The following is a 22,381-nucleotide window of genomic DNA, read 5'->3' on the forward strand; positions in this document are numbered from 1 at the left end:
CCAGAAGAAGAAGAGAAAAAGAAAGGGACTGAGAAAATATTTGAAGAGATTATAGTTGAAAACTTCCCTAATATGGGAAAGAAAATAGTTAATCAAGTCCAGGAAGCACAGAGAGTCCCATACAGGGTAAATCCAAGGAGAAACACGCCAAGACACATATTAATCAAACTGTCAAAAATTAAATACAAAGAAAACATATTAAAAGAAGCAAGGGAAAAACAACAAATAACACACAAGGGAATCCCCATAAGGTTAACAGCTGATTTTTCAGCAGAAACTCTGCAAGCCAGAAGGGACTGGCAGGACATATTTAAAGTGATGAAGGAGAAAAACCTGCAACCAAGATTACTCTACCCAGCAAGGATCTCATTCAGACTTGATGGAAAAATTAAAACCTTACAGACAAGCAAAAGCTGAGAGAGTTCCGCACCACCAAACCAGCTTTACAACAAATGCTAAAGGAACTTCTCTAGGCAAGAAACACAAGAGAAGGAAAAGACCTACAATAACGAACCCAAAACAATTAAGAAAATGGGAATAGGAACATACATATCGATAATTACTTTAAATGTAAATGGACTAAATGCTCCCACCAAAAGATTGGCTGAAGGGAAACAAAAACAAGACCCATATATATGCTGTCTACAAGACACCCACTTCAGACCTAGAGACACATACAGACTGAAAGTGCGGGGATGGAAAAACATATTCCATGCAAATGGAAACCAAAAGAAAGCTGGAGTAGTAATTCTCATATCAAACAAAATAGACTTGAAAATAAAGACCATTAGAAGAGACAAAGAAGGACACTACATAATGATCAAGGGATCGATCCAAGAAGAAGATATAACAATTGTAAATATTTATGCACCCAACATACGAGCACCTCAATACATAAGGCAAATACTAACAGCCATAAAAGGGGAAATCGACAGTAACACATTCATAGTAGGGGACTTAAACACCCCACTTTCACCAATGGACAGATCATCCAAAATGAAAATAGATAAGGAAACACAAGCTTTAAATGATACATTAAACAAGATGTACTTAATTGATATTTATAGGACATTCCATCCAAAAACAACAGAATACACATTTTTCTCAAGTGCTCATGGAACATTCTCCAGGATAGACCATATCTTGGGACACAACTCAAGCCTTGGTAAATTTAAGAAAATTGAAATTGTATCAAGTATCATTTCCGACCACAACGCTATGAGACCAGATATTAATTACAGGAAAAGATCTGTAAAAAATACAAACACATGGAGGCTAAACAATACACTACTTAATAACGACGTGATCACTGAAGAAATCAAAGAGGAAATAAAAAGATACCTAGAAACAAATGACAATGGAGACATGACGACCCAAAACCTATGGGATACAGCAAAAGCAGTTCTAAAAGGGAAGTTTACAGCAATACAACCCTACCTTAAGAAACAGGAAACATCTCAAATAAATAACCTAAACTTGCACCTAAAGCAATTAGAGAAAGAAGAACAAAAAAAAACCCAAAGTTAGCAGAAGGAAAGAAATCATAAAGATCAGATCAGAAATAAATGAAAAAGAAATGAAGGAAACAATAGCAAAGATCAATAAAACTAAAAGTTGGTTCTTTGAGAAGATAAACAAAACAGATAAACCATTAGCCAGACTCATCAAGAAAAAAAGGGAGAAGACTCAAATCAATAGAATTAGAAATGAAAAAGAAGAAGTTTCAACTGACACTGCAGAAATACAGAACATCATGAGAGATTACTACAAGCAACTCTATGCCAATAAAGTGGACAACCTGGAAGAAATGGACAAATTCTTAGAAATGCACAACCTGCCAAGAGTGACTCAGGAAGAAATAGAAAATATGAACAGACCAATCACAAGCACTGAAATTGAAACTGTGATTAAAAATCTTCCAACAAACAAAAGCCTAGGACCAGACGGCTTCACAGGCGAATTCTATCAAGCATTTAGAGAAGAGCTAACACCTATCCGTCTCAAACTCTACCAAAATATAGCAGAGAGAGGAACACTCCCAAACTCATTCTATGAGGCCACCATCACCCTGATACAAAAACCAGACAAGGATGTCACAACGAGAGAAAATTACAGGTCAATATCACTGATGAACATAGATGCAAAAATCCTCAACAAAATACTAGCAAACAGAATCCAACAGCCCATTAAAAGGATCATACACCATGACCAAGTGGGGTTTATTCCAGGAATGTAAGGATTCTTCAATATTCTCAAATCAATCAACGTGATACACCATATTAACAAATTGAAGGAGAAAAACCATATGTTCATCTCAACAGATGCAGAGAAAGCTTTTGACAAAATTCAACACCCATGTATGGTAAAAACCCTCCAGAAAGCAGGCATAGAGGGAACTTTCCTCCACATAATAAAGGCCATATATGACAAGCCCACAGCCAACATCATCGTCAATGGTGAAAAACTGAAAGCATTTCCACTAAGATCAGGAACAAGACAAGGTTGCCCACTCTCACCACTCTTATTGAACATAGTTTTGAAAGTTTTAGCCACAGCAATCAGTGAAAAAAAGGAAATGAATCCAAACCGGAAAATAAGAAGTAAAGTTGTCACTGTTTGCAGATGACATGATACTATACATAGAGAATCCTAAATATGCTACCAGGAAAGTACTAGAGCTAATCAATGAATTTGGTAAAGTAGCAGGATACAAAATTAATGCACAGAAATCTCATGCATTCCTATACACTAATGATGAAAAATCTGAAAGTGAAATCAAGAAAACACTCCCATTTACCATTGCAACAAAAAGAATAAAATATCTAGGAATAAACCTACCTACGGAGACAAAAGACCTGTATGCAGAAAATTATAAAACACTGATGAAAGAAATTAAAGATGATACAAATAGATGGAGAGATATACCATGTTCTTGGATTAGAAGAATCAACATTGTGAAAATGACTCTACTACCCAAAGCAATCTACAGATTCAATGCAATCCCTATCAAATTACCAATGGTATTTTTCACAGAACTAGAACAAAAAATTTCACAATTTGTATGGAAACACAAAAGACCCCGAATAGCCAAAGCAATCTTGAGAACGAAACACGGGGCTGGAGGAATCAGGCTCCCTGACTTCAGACTATACTACAAAGCTACAGTAATCAAGACAGTATGTACTGGCACAGAAACAGAAAGATAGGTCAATGGAACAGGATTGAAAGCACAGAGATAAACCCACGCACATATGGTCACCTTATCTTTGATAAAGGAGGCAGGAATGTACAGTGGAGAAAGGACAGCCTCTTGAATAAGTGGTGCTGGGAAAAGTGGACAGGTACATGTAAAAGTTTGAGATTAGATCACTCCCTAACACCATACACAAAAATAAGCTCAAAATGGATTAAAGACCTAAATGTAAGGCCAGAAACTATCAAACTCTTAGAGGAAAACATAGGCAGAACACTCTATGACATAAATCACAGCAATATCCTTTTTGACCCATCTCCTAGAGAAATGGAAATAAAAACAAAAATAAACAAATGGGACCGAATGAAACTTCAAAGCTTTTGCACAGCAAAGGAAACCATAAACAAGACGAAAAGACAACCCTCAGAATGGGAGAAAATATTTGCAAATGAAGCAACTGACAAAGGATTAATCTCCAAAATTTACAAGCAGCTCATGCAGCTCAATAACAAAAAAACAAACAACCCAATTCAAAAATGGGCTGAAGACCTAAATAGACATTTCTCCAAAGAAGATATACAGACTGCCAACAAACACATGAAAGAATGCTCAACATCATTAATCATTAGAGAAATGCAAATCAAAACTACAATGAGATATCATCTCACACCAGTCAGAATGGCCATCATCAAAAAATCTAGAAAGAATAAATGCTGGAGAGGGTGTGGAGAAAAGGGAACACTCTTGCACTGCTGGTGGGAATGTGTATTGGTACAGCCACTATGGAGAACAGTATGGAGGTTCCTTAAAAAACTACAAATAGAACTACCATATGACCCAGCAATCCCACTACTGGGCATATACCCTGAGAAAACCATAATTCAAAAAGAGTCATGTACCAAAATGTTCATTGTAGCTCTATTTACAATAGCCTGGAGGTGGAAACAACTTAAGTGTCCATCATCGGATGAATGGATAAAGAAGATGTGGCACATATATACAATGGAATATTACTCAGCCATAAAAAGAAACGAAATTGAGCTATTTGTAAAGAGGTGGATGGACCTAAAGTCTGTCATACAGAGCGAAGTAAGTCAGAAAGAGAAAGACAAATACCGTATGCTAACACATATATATGGAATTTTAGAAAAAAGAAAATGTCATGAAGAATCTAGGGGTAAGACAGGAATAAAGACACAGACCTACTAGAGAATGGACTTGAGGATATGGGGAGGGGGAAGGGTAAGCTGTGACAAAATGAGAGAGTGGCATGGACATATATACACTACCAAACGTAAAATAGGTAGCTAGTGGGAAGCAGCTGCATAGCACAGGCAGATCATCTCTGTGCTTTGTGACCACCTAGAGGGGTGGGATAGGGAGGGTGGGAGGGAGGGAGACGCAAGAGGGAAGAGATGTGGGAGCATATGTATAACTGATTCACTCTGTTGTAAAGCAGAAACTAACACACCATTGTAAAGCAATTATACTCTAATAAAGATGTAAAAAAAGAAAAATGGTTTTAAACAGGTAAATGATTTGATGGCAGTGTGCTTCAGGTAGACCAAGGAAATGAACACAAACAAAGACCAGTCCATCAGCTCAGTAATTTTCTAAGAATATGCCCCTAGAAGGCAGACAGAGGCCCTTAATTAGAAAGCCCTTTAAGATCTAGTAACATAAAAGAAGAATAAAAGAGAAAATAATATTCTATTTTTCTAAATGACTTTAGAATGAAAAGCAGTAACAGTAATCCCTCAAATCAATGAAAGTCCCATATAGAGGATTACAAAGTAAATTTTGTAATGCAGTCATTTAGCAAACCGTAACTTCACAAGACTTAATTGTGCTATTCTAGTAGCCTAACAAAATCAAAAGCAGAAAGCAAAGCCCTTAAAATACTCTAATGTAATGAACTCAGAATAGCCATGTTTTCAAAAATATCATTTCTTACTTGTTTCAGAATAATTGCTTGCTTGCAGAATTTCTGTGCAATGTTTGCAACTTGCTGTATTTTTGCAGGAATAACAAAGCCAAGTGCAGAAAGCTGACGAACTTCTCTCTGAAGAATCACCAACCGATCTGAATAATGCACTTTTAATGATCCATCATTAGGATCCAACTCCATAATGTGACTATTAGCCTCAATACTACAATACAAAATAAATAACTTTTTAAATTTCATGTTCTCACTCTTTTGACGAAAAACATAATTTTATACTTACAGAGAAGTTGTAGAAACTATTAACTGAAAGTAAAAATAAGGTTTTAATTATAGTTTTCAAGTTATATTTTTTTCACACAGTATTTCACAATTCAGACCTTGATAGCAAACTACAATATCCAAAATATACCATCATATCGATATTTCAACCAAGCAGCTTTTGAAGTCAGAAAAATCAATCTCTTAACCTTCAGCTAAGACTCAAAATAGACATCAAATCCATCATAAAGAGAAAAGGCTTTTATTCATTTTCTAAAAGGTATCTTAGATTTTTAGTCAGCCTACTTGGTTCTTTAATACTCCCATTAAAGGATCAATAATAAATAACATCAAAATACTAGGAGTAGAGATATTCAAATGTTTCATTCGTCTCCTCTTCCTTTCACTATGTAAAGACTGTCTTTTCTTTGTGTTTCTTCTAAAAGCCACAATAGCAAATTTTACATCGGGGCACTCAAGTCTCCATGGACTGTGAAAATGCTGTGGGAAATTAAAAGCATTATGTTTTCATGACCCTTCTTTCAAGATCATGTATATTATATAATGCTTTCTTTCAAATCACTTTCACAATTAGGAGAACTTGCAGGTTTTAGAAAGTAAGTTACTGAAAAGCAAAGAACAAATCTATTCAGCCTACTTAATAATGCATAAAACAAAGCATAATAAAAAGCAGATACTTTAAAATGTCTTAAAATAATAATTTAGCCCAAACTGTCCTATAAGAACATAAAGCCTATCAGAAAATTGTAACAGTGACACTTTTTGCCTTTATTTGAAACCAATATTCACAATTAGTTTCTACATACCAGCATATCCTGAAATGTGTTCCAAAACACTCTTGATTCTATGCAACAATGATGGGTTTTACCCCAAAAAAAGTGAGAGTCAGAAGTTTCATCACCAAATGAGAAAAAAATAGGTTGAATAAAGTTAAACAGCTTTTTTGACTGCAGATCTCAGTCCTTTCGGTACTCTGTCTTACACAGTGGATCTCCACCAGAGCCGTAGTGATAAACGTGCCAATTCTCCAAAATTAATTGACTATAGAACTCTTTACTTTTTTGCGGGGGGGGGCGGGGGGGCGGTGGATCATCTCTAGTATTTTAGGTTCAGGGTAGAAAGGGAAAGAGTTAAATGACATAAAGTTATAATCATTATGCCTTATCACCTTTGGTTCTTTCATTCTTCTTCCAAAACCAAAATGCAAGATAAAAGAAAAAAAATTATTCATTCAGTTTAGGAAGCTACCACTTTTGGCCTAATTATTCATTGCAGCAGTATAGGGAAAACAAACAGAATTTCATATTATGGCCAAAGTTACTTTTAAAAAGTAACAAGTTTCTAAAAACTAAAACATGGCAAGTTTCTAAAACTACAGACAATAATATAATGGGGAAAGTTGACCTGAACAAATAAACAATGGTTTTTCTAGGCCATTCATTTTAAATACCCATTGGAATAATTAGGTTAACCTATTAAATTACATTCAATATAGCTTAATAAATATTTACCAAATCCTTATTATGTTGGACAACATGAAGAAATATTCTTCATCTCAAGGAGCTTAAAAATAACAAAATTTTAGTTTACAATATGTACGGGGGGTATATAATATTAATGTAAAAAGGTAGGAAAACATATGTATACCAGTAACAAAAAAACATGGGAGCATGAAAGCCTAATTCCAAAATAAGAATCTGCAGTTCTGGGGAATAGATATGAGAAGCCAAAGGAAGGCAGTCAAAGTTTCCAACCTTAATGACTTAAAAGTTGATCATCAAAACCTAAACTGGCTTCCCTGGTGGCACAGTGGTTGAGAGTCCACCTGCCAATGCAGAAGCCACAACAGTGAGAGGCCTGCATACCGCAAAAACAAAAACCTAAACAAGGGCTTCCCAGGTGGCGCAGTGGTTGAGAGTCCACCTGCCGATGCAGGGGACGTGGGTTCGTGCCCCGGTCCGGGAGGATCCCACATGCCGTGGGGCAGCTGGGCCCATGGGCCATGGTCGCTGAGCCTGCGCGTCCGGGGCCTGTGCTCCGCAGTGGGAGAGGCCACAACGGTGAAAGGCCCGCGTACCTCAAAAAAAAAAAAAAAAAAACCTAAAGAAAAAAAAAATTCTAAAAGCATCAGCAAGTTTGGAGAAAGGAGAGAGGAGTAGAGATGATTAATTACACCTTGTCATTTGGATTAATAACACAAGAAAAAAGATTCTTGTGTAGATTTCACTGTTTAGTATACTTATACTTACCACAAACCGGATTTGGAATCAGACAAGCCAGATTGAATATCCCTGGACCAATCATCAAATTGTTCTTGTTCATATAGTTTAAACTGGTCTAAGAGATCTTCAGCACTTCGATGGAAAGATCGAAATCCTGACAAGTCAGATAAAAGAGCCTCTGCAATCTTGATAGTATCAGCTGCCTTAAAAAGCCAAATTACAAGAATATTTATTATTTAAATTCTAACAAAATTAGCATAAAATCAGCTCTCTTCTCTGTTCTGTGATTCAGAAATTATTTTCCCATTCATCTGTAAACAGTAAAATAGAAGATTTGCCAGTGAATTTAAAAATATCAACCCCTGCTTTACTTCTGAATTATACAACCTCAGAATAGCAAAACACAGAAGATAACACATACAAGGCATAATTTACAATAAGGGAAATTCAGGTGAAACTCCAAGAATTCAGCAATACTCCTAAATATGTTATGCAATAATTTGAGCCCTTTATTAAATGCTGTGGTTAACAGCTCAAACAATAATTAGGCCAGTTTGGATGCCAATTAAAGAGAAATGCCTTTCCTCCACAAGTATACGAAGATTGTCGCAACTTGGAAAGCTGACTAACAAAGTTAGGCAGAATATTACAGAAAAAAATCAAAATATAAACTTGAATAAATAGAACTCTCAAACATGCTAGCCTTTATAACACTCTATATTTGCTTGCTCTTAATCATACATTAAAACCAATTAATATTTATTACATGAGTCGAATGCAAGATAGTGTACCACATACTAATTAGTAAGCACATAAGATTCTTAGATCAACTTTGATAATATTAAAATAATAGTCCTTTAATTCTATAAATTGCTGCCACAACCTTAGGCAATACCATAATTACCTTTCACCATTCTGTTAACTTCCTTTCAACGTAGGATGATGTATTTACATAAACATACTTGCAGATAGACTTTGTACGTACCAAAATTCTACAGATACACTTCAAAGAATTAAAAAATCCTTTGAAATTTATATATTTTTCACTTTTTCAGAGTTCTACATTTTCACATGAAAATTAGATGAAAATGCAAGGAAAACAGAGAATGTCTTCTTAATGTTTTCACTACAGTTCTAGAGTGTCTTCTACATTAATTTAGCACATTTTACAATTAGTATTCTTCAACATTTATTAAAACTAATACCTTCATTTCCAACTGACGAACCCAAACTATATTATTGACAACTTCTGAAAGGTTTTTGCCAGAAAGTGGTCCAGATGCATCACCAGGAATTCCACGGCATCGGTTTTCAAAATCTAATCGAAAGTCTATAAAATTTAAATCAAATAAATGATTACACACATTCAGCAAAGATTTCCTAAATGCCTTCCATGTACCAAACACTATGTCAAATATTGTGAATAGAAAAATAGTAACAGTTGGTCCTTTACCCTTAGGGACCTCACCACACATCAAGTGAGAGAAAGAAAATAACCAGTTAATTCAAGAAACCTGTCATTTATTACAGAAATAGTAAATTAACCTTCAACATACAGATGTCATAAAATATAATATCTTAAACCTAAGTGGTATAAAACAAAGGAAAAAGCAATCTACAAAAATATTTTTTCAAGCAAACACTATAATCTCTGATACACTTTTACCTTTAACTGAGTCCATAAGTCTCGCCAATAAAGTTTCTCTTTCTAGCATCAATTCTTTGCTTATGGTTGGACGCTTCACCAACTCTTTATATTTCAGAAATGCTTGAAGAAGCTAATATGAAACAAATAAGTATATGTTCATCCCAAGTGAATCGACTAGGTAAAAACATGAGTATCTCCTCAAATAGCTTAAGGGAAATATTAGAAGTTAAATATTTCAATATTTTACCTGCTGTGGACTATCCTGAATTTCTGAAATATAATTTTTTAATTTTCCTGCTATTTTTTGTTCCACAGGCGCAATAATTTTTTCATATTGAGACACTGCAGCTTTCCATAAAGGCTAAACAAATTAACAACATTGTTAGACTTTAATATTTTTAAAATCGGCCTTTAAAAAGAACAACACAAACAGGAAATTATATAGACAAACACATATATATTCAACCTCAGTATATGGATTATATTGCACAGGATTCAGGCCAGTAAAAGGTTCAAATACTCGAGCCAGGCATATGATTTTCTCATCACTGGCAGGTGAAAAATAGAGAAGTTTCTCACGAATTGTTCTAAGAGCCAAGACCTAAAACATAAAATATTAAAACAACAAATTTATTTAAATCAATACATCAGCACAAATAGTCTAAAATCTAAAGATATTGGGCAAGAATTTCTTTAACCTAGATTCTCTGAAATGAACAACAAATCTGAACTGTAATCTTGGTAATTACTACTCATCAATAATCAAAGTGATACTCAAAGACATACTGTATCATCACACTATTATCAATCAGTGTGCTCAAATCTAGTTAACATATATAAAATCTAAGTATTTTTAAACTATGTTTAAAGCTCATTTAGGTAAAGTTTTAGAGTTTCTCCTTACTATAGTAAAAATTTCTGATTTCCATTATTCTGCCTTAAATTGCACTTCTAATAATGAAACAATGTTAACAACTCCATTATGTATAATCTATTAACAGCTGGAAAACAATTTATTTCATTTTGTATTTAAAATTTCTACCAACCATCAAAAGGTAATCAAAAAGGCTAAGTAAAAATGCTATAATCTTCCATTTGAGTTGAAAATATCAGAACAAACTTATGATTTATTTTTCTCTTGATAAAAACAAAAGTACCAATTTAACAATGCTGTCTACTGAGACAGCCTAAAAGCATTGATAATTAAATAACATTTACCACTTCCTCAACCAGATTGTTGTTGCTAAATACCATTTTCCACTGATAAGGACAAGGACCTTTGGAGAAATGACTAATTCCAGGTATGAAACAGAAAATGTAGATGGGCCAGTACATTTTGAGGGGCCAGAATGTAAGGAAGTTATCAAAGAAATACTGGATGCATGTCAAAAATGACACAGAGCCAGTGTAAAGGGCTACTCACTGTCCAACGATGGTACAATTTGAATATAGTAATAATAACTATGATAAAAACTACATTGGGTTGAAACTCATAAAATATAAAAAATCATAGGTTCATAATGATACTATTAAAAAAGCATTTCATTGATTGCCTATGGAACTTACTGATACTAACTTATTGTTCATTGTACTAAAATGATAAATAAAAACTAATTGTCTATACTACCATTCCTATACAAACTATGTTTCAGGGTCGCTAAAAAACTGATGAAGACAAGTTCTTCCAACATCACTTAATAAATGCAAAAAGAACAACAGAATTAGAAAATCATCATTTTCCAACTCCTCATGATAAATCATTCAGAAAAAGCTGATGAAGAACGTTATAACAGATGGATCAGGCTAATCATACATGAACCCACAGATCAAACTTAACTCATGAAAGTGGGAAAACCAGACATTACCTGCCTCCTCTAATGTATAAGAACTATATAGTACTGCCTGTGAAGCAACCTGGTTCAAGTAAACCAACATTTAGTAACTAAAAAAATTTCTGAGACAATCAGGAAACTTGAATATTGATTAGATACATAATGATATTAAGAAATTATTGTCATTTTGTTGGGGGTGATATTGGTATTATGATTGTGTTTTAAGGGTAAAAGTATAAGATTTCTTGGATTGGCTTTAAAAATACTCCAGCAAAAAAACGGAAAGCAGGGGAGACAAAGATGGAACAGGAACTGAACATTGTCAGTGGCTGCTGAAACTGAGTGATGGATACACTGACATCCACTATACTATGTTACTTTTGTGTATGTTTGAAATTTCTCATAATGAAAAGGTTTAAAAACACAACAACAGGAATTCCCTGTTGGTCCAGTGGTTTCACTGCCTGGGCCTAGGTTCAGTCCCTAGTCTGGGAACTAAGATACCCCAAACTGGACAGCATGGCCAAAAAAAAAAAAAAAAAAAAATACAACAACAAAAAATCCCCAAGAAAAATGGTTCCCTTAAGCCCAAAGGGAAAAAGTCACTCTGCAATCTTCACATATTCTCATTTTGCCTGCCCCTTCAAGCTAAACATCTAAGTTCTATACTGAAACTCATAACTTATATAAATTAAACAGCTGTTTCAAATATTTCCACTGAGTACTCCCTGAAAAGCTGTCTCCGCTTGTAAAAATTTCAATAGCCAAGAGAAAGTCTGAGAGCTTCCATACCTAGACAAGTGGGTTGACTGTCTTTTTACAACAAAGAAGAACAAAATAAAAGTTCACAACTTACAAACTGAATAGCCACAAACCAAAAAAAAAAGAAAGGAAGTGGAAACCAGCACTTAGTACCCACTGGGCACCTGGTACTGTACCACACAACTTCATAAGTCATCTCATATGAACTTTACCTCTTATTCTCTCCCAAAAGTTTAAACAAGTTCTATCAGATGTGTAGGTCTTATTAATTATAAAACACATTCTCAAACAAGTGAGGACCTACTTCACACTTAAAACAAAGATCCAAATAATCAAATATACCTCTTCAAGGCGTTTGCCAAGTTTGTCAAGTGTTTCAGGAAAATATTTTTCATTTTTCCACAGATGAGGTACATAGCGCTGCCACACCTGACCTGTTAGATGACTACAGGCAATAACCCACTGTTCACAAATTGAAATCCCAGCTTTCATATTTTCCTTCACAAGATAATAAGGATCTTCCCATAGGTTCAAAGTTCCCAACTTTTTCTGAACAAATCTTCCAAAGGAGCCACCTAATAACACGTAAAACAAACATTTTAATGAACATATCTTTTTACCAAATAATTATGAAACATATGCTTTTCACAAAATTAAAATAATACACAAATTAGCAAACCAAGGATCTATGAAATACCACATCCACATCTTTAGACGGGCACTGTTAATAACAAATATTTTTTAAAAACACACATACACACACATATTTGTATTTCTGCATCTTTCAATATATCACACATTTCTTTGAAGTATAGAAATATATACACATTTTTTTTAAAGGCTGCAGAGCCCACAGTATGGACATAGCATTACATAACCAATTCTCAATTGCTATTTGTTCCTAGTCTCATTTTACAAACAATGCTGTAATAAATATCCTTTTACATACACATTTATGTACTTGTCTAACATTTTCTTAGGATAACAATGAGAAAGGTGTATTCTGGGTCAAAAAGTATACATATTTTTAATGTCAACAGATAACCCAATGTATATTAAACTTTCCAGTTCATTACAAAGTAAAGTCTAAATTAATACATAGATAGGGACGAAAAATCTATGTTAATTTAGTTATATTATAGTCAAAGAATCTGACACTATGATTTAAATTAACCAACTATGTACAAATATCTACTTAAATAATCCTATATGATTTGCTCTAAGAGTTACTTTAAGCAACAATTACTGTATTCAGGAACATTTTAGGAAAAAACAGAAAACAAAATAAATCAGGCTTCCAAAATTGCAAAAGTTTATTTCTTTACTAGTACCTATAATATCTAAGAGATGTAACATTCGTGACTCAGGATAATGATCATGTTCTGTCTGTCTCCACACATCATCTACAACATCCCGAGTTGTCTCCACCAAGTCAACCACTTCCAGTAAGGACAGACCATCCAAGTTATAAAACTCCTAAAACCAAAATGCATTCATTTTTAAACATAATCATATTTGTACCTTGGGCAATATAGTCAAAATGTTCTCAGACTTTTTCAAACGCTACATCTCTAATATCTGCCATATTATTTTCTCCTCTTCTTCTATCATATGATATATTACTTCTTTAAGCAAATACCCTGTAAGTTCCTTCACAAACATAAATTTCATGAAAGCCAGAAGGAAAAATAAGAATTACATAAACTCTATAAATTTATTTTTACCCTTGGCCTAATTTCTTTTAAATTTGGGACATTTCTTTTATTTACCTAATAGAAATGGCCTTAACACCATATGTACACTACCCATTTCACCTCACATATCTTTATTGATTCATTTCCTGGGTTGCACAATGTTACCAATAATACAAACATAGTACATGGTATATCACTGCTAGGAAAAAAGTTTTAAACCATTTCAAACACTTCATTCAAATGATATTAATGAAATAGAAATAATACTGGGAATGAATAAAAAATTACTAAATATTTATTTTGAAAAGAATAGATTTTGTAAAAAACACTCAAAATGGTCACTTATTTAAACTCTCCATAGATACACCAAGGAATAATCAATCTAATAAGTATCAAACTAAGACTTTTTATATTTCAGATTCCTCCAAAATGCTAATTTGAATAAAGTAAACAATTTTTCCAAAGGACATATTACCTCCACAGGATAAACCTCTGTTAGTAGTAGGTTTCTGTTTTTTTCCTATCTACCTGCAGGAAAGTAATTATGTTTTTGAGAAAAATATTTTCTAGAGATTAGAATTTAACTTTTTTAAAAGTTTGGACTTCTAAGTTGCACTCAGTTTAAATACATATCTTAAGTAAACCCTGCTACATCTGAAGAATATATTTTGTCCAGAACCATCAAGTAATGATTTTAAAACAGAGATAAATCTAGTAAAAATTGAATGCTAAGGTACTTCTATCAAAACCTGATATATAACTATGTATGAATCACGTACTCTTGCAACTGTTTCAAATAATTCTTTAAAATAACTGGCTCTTTCTTTACTAATCTGTTTACTTCCACGATGAGCTTGTTCTATCCAAAACTGGAACTCATCACTTGGTGTAAGAATACCTGAAAAGTGAGAAGGAAAAATCAGAAATATCAACTGTTATCATGCTGATCATTTTGAAATGTAAAGAAATATTGAAACACTATATTGTGCACCAGGAACTAACATAGTTTTGTAAGTCAATTACACTTCAAAATCTCACAAACAAATAAACTCATAGAAAAAGAGATCAGATTGCTGGTTAACAGAGGTGGGGGTGGGGAGAGGGGGAATTGGATGAAGGTGCTCAAAAGGAACAAACTACTAGTTATAAGATAAATGAGTACCAAAGATATAATGTACAACATGATAAATATAATTAATACTGCTTTATGTTATATATGAAAGTTCTTAAGAGAATAAATGTTGAGATTTCTCCTCATAAAGAAAAAATTTTTGTTTCTATTTCTTTAATTTTGTATCTATATGACATAATAGATGTTCACTAAACTTACTGTGAATATCATTTCATGATGTATATGAGTCAAATCATTATACTGTACACTTTAAACTTACACAGGGCTGTATGTCAATTATCTCAATAAAACTAGAAGAAGAAAGAAAGGAAGGAAGGAAGGAAGGAAGAAAAAAAAAGAACAGAATCATTTGAAAATGAAAAGCCAGCAAGTCACTGGTTTCATTTGCTGATTTTGCACATTTCTGTATTCTTAAGGATGCACAGAAAATAATTTTTACAATTTCTATGAACAAAAACAAACTACAAAAACAACCCCAAAACAATTAACAAAATGGCAGTCAGTACACACTTATCAATAATTACTTTAAATTGGCTGAATGGATACAAAAACAAAACCCATATATATGTTGCCTGCTAGAGACCTGCTTCAGATCTAAAGCCACACTCAGATTGAAAGGGGATGGGAAAACCTATTCCATGCAAATGGCAATCAAAAAGCAACACTTACATCAGATAAAAAAAGACTTTAAAGACTATCACACATGATGTTGTGGTACAAACTTTCTGTATGGCTTTTCTTATAGTCCAATTAATTACTAAAAAGCGTCCCTACAAGGACAAATAAAAACACTGCAAAAGGAATACTTGATGTCTTTTAACTTTTTTGGGTTTTTTTGCGGTATGCGGCCTCTCACTGTTGTGGCCTTTACTGTTGCAGAGCACAGGCTCTGGACACGCAGGCTCAGTGGCCATGGCTCACAGGCCCAGCCGCTCTGCAGCATGTGGGATCCTCCCAGACCAGGGCACAAAGCCATGTCTCCTGCATTGGCAGGCGGACTCTCAACCACTGCACCACCAGGGAAGCCCCCTTTTAACTTTTTATTTTAAAAAAATATTAAAACACTGATTTTAACTCTTATTTATGTGGAAAATTATCTCTATAAGAAAATCTGAGTTGGAATAAAGTAAATTTGCCTAATTACAGTCAAAAAAAAAAAAGACTTTCACAAATGATAAAGAAGGATATTACATACTGATCAAGGGATCAATCTAAGAAGATATAACACAATGTAAGTATATATCCACCAAACATAGGAGCACCTAATACATAAAGCAAATATTAATAGACATAAAGGGAGAAACTGACAGTAATAAGTTCATAGTAGGGAACTTTAACATCCCACTTACATCAATGGACAGATCATCCAGACAGAAAATCAATAAGGAAACAATGGCCTTAAACAACACATTAGATGAAATAAACTTAATATATATATATAGAACATTCCATCCACAAGCAGCAGAATATACATTTATTTCAAATGCAGAATATACATTTATTTCAAACGCACATCTCCAGGACAGATCACATGCTAGGCCACAAAAATAAGATGCAGCAAATTTAAAGAAAAGTGAAATCATATCAAGCATCTTTTCTGACCACAATGCTCTAAGACTGGAAATCAACTAGAAGGAAAAAACTGCAAAAAACACACAAATATGTAGAGACTAAATAACATGCTACAATCAATGGATCACAGAGGAAAAATCAAAAAATACCTGAAGAAAAATGAAAATAAAAACACAACAATCTAAAATCTACATGATGCAGCAAAAGCAGTTCTAAGAGGCAAGTTTATAGCAATACAAGCCTACTTCATGAAATAAGAAAAATCTCAAATAAACAACTTAAACTTACACCTAAAGGAACTAGAAAAAAGAAGAACAAGCAAAACCAAAAGTTAGCAGAAAGCAATAAATTATAAAGATCAGAGCAGAAATAAATGAAACAGAGACTAAAAAAAAAGAAAAAATAGAAAAGATCAATGAAACTAAGAGCTGGTTCTTTAAAAGATTAAACGTCACTGACAAACTTTGCCACACTCATCAAGAAAATAAGAGAGAGGGCCCAAATCAATAAAAAGAAGTTACAGCTGACACCACAGATATAGAAAGGATCATAAGATATTATTAAGAAAAATTATACACCGATAAAATGAACAACCTATAAGAAAAGGACAAAATCCCTAGAAATGTACAGTTTCCCAAGACTGAACAAGGAAGAAATAGAAAATATGAGTAGACCAATTACCAGTAATGAAATTGAATCATTTCATTACTAGTAATTGTAAAAAATAACTCCAAAAAACAGAAGTCCAGAACTAGATGGCTTCGGATCACATGGTTTGGTGAATTCTACCAAATATGTAGAGAAGGGTTAACACCTATTATACTCAAATTATTCCCAAAAACTGCAGAGGAAGATATGCTTCCATACTCATTTTCCAAAGCCAGCATCTCCCTAAAATCAGAACCAGACAAAGATATCACACACACACACAAAAAAAGAAAATTACAGGCCAATATCACTGATGAATATAGATGCAAAATTCCTCAACAAAATATTAGCAAACCAAATTGAACAATACATTAAAAGGTTCATATACCACAATCAAGTGGGTTTTATCACAGGGATGCAAGGATGATTCAAATCCAAAAATCAATCAATGTGATATACCACATTAACAAACTGAATAAAAATCATATGACCATCTCAATAGATACAGAAAAAATTTGATAAAAGTCAGCATCCATTTATGATTAAAAACTCTCAACAACAAAGTGGATATAGAGGGAACATACATCAACATAATAACATATATGATAAGCCCACAGCTAACATCATACTCAATGGTGAAAAGCTGAAAGCAGCTCCTCTAACATCAGGAACAAGACAAGGATGGCCACTCTCACCACTTTTATTCAACACAGTATTAGAGGTCCTAGCCACAGCAATCAGATAAGAAAAAAAATAAAAGGAATCCAAATTGGAAAGGAAGAAGCAAAACTGTTACTGTTTGCAGGTGACATGATACTATACATAGAAAATCCTCAAGATGCCACAAAAAAACTACTAGAGCTCATCAATGAATTTGGTAAAATTTCAGGATACAAAATTAATACACAGAAATCTGTTGTATTTCTATACACTAACAACAAACTATCAGAAAGAGAAATTAAAAAAACAATCCCATTTATAATCACATCGAAAAGAATAAAATACCTAGGAATAAAACTACCTGACGAGGTAAAAAGACTGTATGCAGAAAAGTATAACATTGATGGAAAAATTGAAGACAACACAAACAAATGGAAAGATATACCACGTTCATGGATTGGAAGAATTAATAATGTTATAATGAGCATACTATCCAAGGCAATCCATAGATTCAATGCAATCCCTAACAAAATACCAATGGCATTTTTCACAGAATTAGGAAAAATGATCCTAAAGTTTGTCTGGAAACATAAAAAAAAACCCCAAATAACCAAAACAATCTTGAGAAAGAACACAGCTGGAGTTATCATGCTCCCTGATTTCAAACTATACTGCAAAGCTACAGTCATCAAAACAGTATGGTACTAGCACAAATACAGATACATATATCAATGGAAAGAACAGTGACCCCAGAAATGAACTCACACCTATGGCAATTAATCTATGACAAAGGAAGCAAGAATATACAAAGGGGAAAAGACAGCCTCTTCAGTAAATGGTGTTGGAAAAGCTGGACCTACATGCAAAAGAATTAAACTGGACTTTTCTCTCCCATCATACACAAAATTAAGTTCAAAATGGATTAAAGACTTAAATGTAAGACCTGAAACCATAACTTCTAGAAGAAAACATAGGGAGTACGCTCTATGACACTGGTCTTAGTAATATTTTCTTGGATCTGGCTTCTCAGGCAAGGGAAACAAAAGTAAAAATAAACAGATGGGACTACATAAAATTAAAAAGCTTTTGCACAGCTATGGAAACTATCAACAAAATGAAAAGGCCACCTACTGAATGGGAGAAGATATTTGCAAACAATATATCAGATAAGGGGTTAATATCTATAATATATAAAGAATTCATATAACTCTGTATCAAAAAAAAACAACCCAATTAAAAAATAGGCAGAGGATCTGAATAAACATTTCTCCAAAGGACACATACAGATGGTCAACAGGCACATGAAAAATGCTCAACATCACTAATCATCAGCAAAATACAAATCAACCACAATGAGATACCACCTCACACTGTCAATGACTGTTATCAAAAAGGCAACAAATAACAAGTGTTGGTGAGGATGTGCAACCGTCATGCACTGTTGGTGGGAAGGTAAAGTAAAGCAGCCACTATGGAAAACAGTAGGCAGATTACTCAAAAAATTAAAAATAGAACTACCATATGATCCAGCAATTACACTTCTGGGCATTTATCTTAAAAAAACAAAAACACTAATTAAAAAAGATATATGCTCTTCTATGTTCATAGCAGCATTATTTACAGTAGCCAAGATATGGAAGAAACCTAAGTGTCCATCAACAGATGAATAGATAAAGAAGATGTGGGGTGTATATATATATATACATATGTATATGTATGTGTGTGTGTGTGTGTGTGTGTGTGGTGTGTACATATATATATATATATATATATATATATATATAAAATGGAATATTACTCAGCCGTAAAAAAGAATGAAATCTTGCCATTTGTGACAACATGGATGGACCTAGATGACATTATGCTAAGTTAAATAAGTCAGGCTGAGAAAGACAAATGCTGTATAATCTCACTTATATGTGGAATCTAAGAAACAAAACAAATGAACAAATAAAACAAAAGCAGAGTTATAGAGATCTGGCACCACCAGGAGCCAAACCCAGCTTGTGGTTGGAGTGAGGCACAAGCTGTAGGGCCACCATGTGCTCACCAGTGCCCAGCCACCATGCCCAGCTTCCACTACAAGTTCCTGAAGAAGTCCAAGCAACAGCTGCTGTGCCCACTGTGCAGGAGAAATATTTGAAAAAAAAAAAAAAAGCAGAATTACAGATATAGAGAACCCCCCTTACCAGAGGGAAGGGGGGTGGGGGAGGAAAGAAATGGGTGAGGGAGATTAAGATTTATTTTGTAACTGCCAGTTACAAAATAAAGGAGTCACTGGTATCAAATGTATACTGTGGGGAATACAGTCAAGAACTATGCAATATCTTTCTATGGTGACACACTGTAACTAGACTCATCATGGTGATCATTTTGAAATGTACAGAAATACCAAATCACTATGTTGTGTAACAGGAACTAACATACTGTTGTAGGTCAATTATACGTCAAAAACAAACAAACAAAAATAAATCAGACTTGTAGTTACCAGAGGTGGGGGATGGGAGGAAGGGGAATTGTATGAGGTGGTCAAAAGGTACAACTTCCAAAAGATAAATAAGTAGTAGGGATGTAATATACAACATGATAAATATAATTAGCACTGCTGTATGTTATATATGAAAGTTAAGAGAGTAAATCCTAAGTGTTCTCATCACAAGAAAAGAAGACTTTTTTTCTATTCCTTTAATTTTTTATCCATATGAGGTGATGGATGTTCACTAAACTTATTGTGATAATCATTGCTTGATGTATTTAACTCAAATCTCTATGCTACACACCTTAAACTTATACAGTGCTGTATGTCAATTATATCTCAGTAAAACTGGAAGAAAAAATAAGCAAGTTAAAATAGTTTTATTTTTCCCAATGAAATACGCAACCTCTAGCTGCTTAATCCCATGCTGGAAGTAAATTCACTATTCTTTCTGGTTGTATGAGATTCAAAAAACATCTATTTTACTATTCAAAGTATAAAACTACAACTAATATTTTAAACTAATGATTTGTGTATGTCAGGCATTTCATCTTAATTGTTCTTATGAAATAATTTATCTATAGCCACAAAATTACAATTAGCTTCAGGAAAAAAATACATTTTAAAATAAAAGTCATTGGCTTATTATCTTCACAAATATACAATTAGCATCAATCCTCATTATTCACAGATTCTGGATTTATGAAGTCACCTACTTGTTAACATTTATATGTATCCAAAGTCAATACAATACTCTCAATGTTTTTGTGGTCATTTGCAGACATGCACAGAGCTGTGAAAAATGTGAGTTGCCCAACGCATATGTTCCCAGCTAAGGATGAACAAAGCAACACTGCTTTCTTATTTTCTATCACCTACTGTAAACAAATGTCTTTTCTGTAGTCTATGTAATGCCATGTTTTTCACATTTTTGTGCTTTTGTTGGTGATTTTGCTGTTTAAAATGGCCCCCAAGCATGGTTGTGAAGTGCTGTCTAGTGTTCCTAGCACAAGAACACTGTGAAGTCCCTTACAGAGAAAATACTTGTGTTAGATGAGCTTCATTCAGGCAAGAGTTGCAGTGCTGTTGCCCTTAAGCTCAATGACAATTCATCAACAATATATATTAAATAACGTGTCCAAACCAAATGCACCTAAAACAAGGTTATGTGTTGAGCAGTTGGTGAAAATCTCATGACCAGAGGCTCACGGGACCCTAGGAGCAATGCTTCAGTATTCGCTAACTGAGTGTTCACAGTGACTTTATAGAACAGAACTACTGCAAATAATGAGATCAACTATACTTTCTATTTCCATGAACTGCACATTATTAAAGATCACATCTTCCTCTTCTCCAAATCCATATGTAAATCTATTTATTTAAAAGCAGTTCAAGCTCAGAGAAGATCCAAAGTGTGGGAAGAAATCTTTGCAGAAGTATATTAATTTACTAATGTATTAATAAGGCAATTGTTTTGATTTTCTTTGACAAAACTATGGGTAAATACCTCGTGTGTCATCTTCCTTAAATTTCAGTTTTGATAAGTTAGTATCTGATCTTCGTAGAACTATACCCAAGCCTGCTTCTAGTTCACTCAAAAGATTCTGAAGTTTGGGATCAAGGTTTCTGCTCCATTCCTGATCCTAAATAAAAACAGACAAGAGCATACAATGTTCAAAATCTTGCCAATCAAACTGGTTTCCTAAAACACTTTCAAAAGAACTAAGTCCAAATATATCTGTTTCACTCAAAGCCTGACACTACCTCCATCTCATAAGGGAAGGAAAAAAGTCCTTTCAACAGTTAAAACTTTATAAAGATCATTTACTACAGCAATTTAAGAGCTGATGTAGATTGCATTTTATATCTTTCTCCAATTTCTCTATTTGCCAATAAAGGCTACATTAAAATTTTTTTAATTACAAAGAAAAAATATTTTAACTTAAAAACTAAAATACTAATGATATTACCAGTAAATAAAATAATAAATATTTACTTTTGTGTGTATGAAAGCATTTACCCAAATACTTAGGCTAAAAACAACAACCACCATACAAGCTACTTTAATTTACTCACCTTTAACAACATTGGCGCAAATACTTGCCGTACTGCTTGGTAAAGGGAATTTATAGGTGATTCTAACATAGATGAAACAAGAATGTTTTTATGTAGATTCTGATCAGTAATTACTTCAGGTCGCAGCTTGAAAAACACCAGCACTTTATCTTTTGTGTCGGCAAAATCAATCTAAAGTGATAAACAAATGATTTTTAATGTTATTTTCATAAAGTTAATACTTGAAAATTTATATATTTCCC

General features: G+C 33.6%; 1 protein-coding gene across 2 annotated transcripts in view; it reads right to left on the minus strand.

Annotated features, from left to right (window-relative positions):
* DYNC2H1 (dynein cytoplasmic 2 heavy chain 1) overlaps positions 1-22,381 on the minus strand; it is a gene marked incomplete at its 5' end in the record, with an annotated part of 370,982 nt that overhangs the window by 343,710 nt on the left and 4,891 nt on the right. For both annotated transcript variants that reach the window (XM_082660860.1, XM_082660861.1), the window contains 11 exons: positions 5,148-5,343; positions 7,667-7,842; positions 8,845-8,969; positions 9,306-9,417; positions 9,535-9,648; positions 9,754-9,888; positions 12,224-12,456; positions 13,213-13,357; positions 14,355-14,473; positions 21,571-21,706; positions 22,140-22,310. In XM_082660860.1, coding sequence (XP_082516986.1) covers positions 5,148-5,343; positions 7,667-7,842; positions 8,845-8,969; positions 9,306-9,417; positions 9,535-9,648; positions 9,754-9,888; positions 12,224-12,456; positions 13,213-13,357; positions 14,355-14,473; positions 21,571-21,706; positions 22,140-22,310 — 1,662 coding nt within the window. The remainder of the gene's footprint in view (positions 1-5,147; positions 5,344-7,666; positions 7,843-8,844; positions 8,970-9,305; positions 9,418-9,534; positions 9,649-9,753; positions 9,889-12,223; positions 12,457-13,212; positions 13,358-14,354; positions 14,474-21,570; positions 21,707-22,139; positions 22,311-22,381) is intronic.

The sequence above is a fragment of the Grampus griseus genome (assembly GCF_964374135.1).
Source record: "Grampus griseus genome assembly, chromosome: 8".
Classification (NCBI taxonomy): Eukaryota; Metazoa; Chordata; class Mammalia; order Artiodactyla; family Delphinidae; genus Grampus; species Grampus griseus.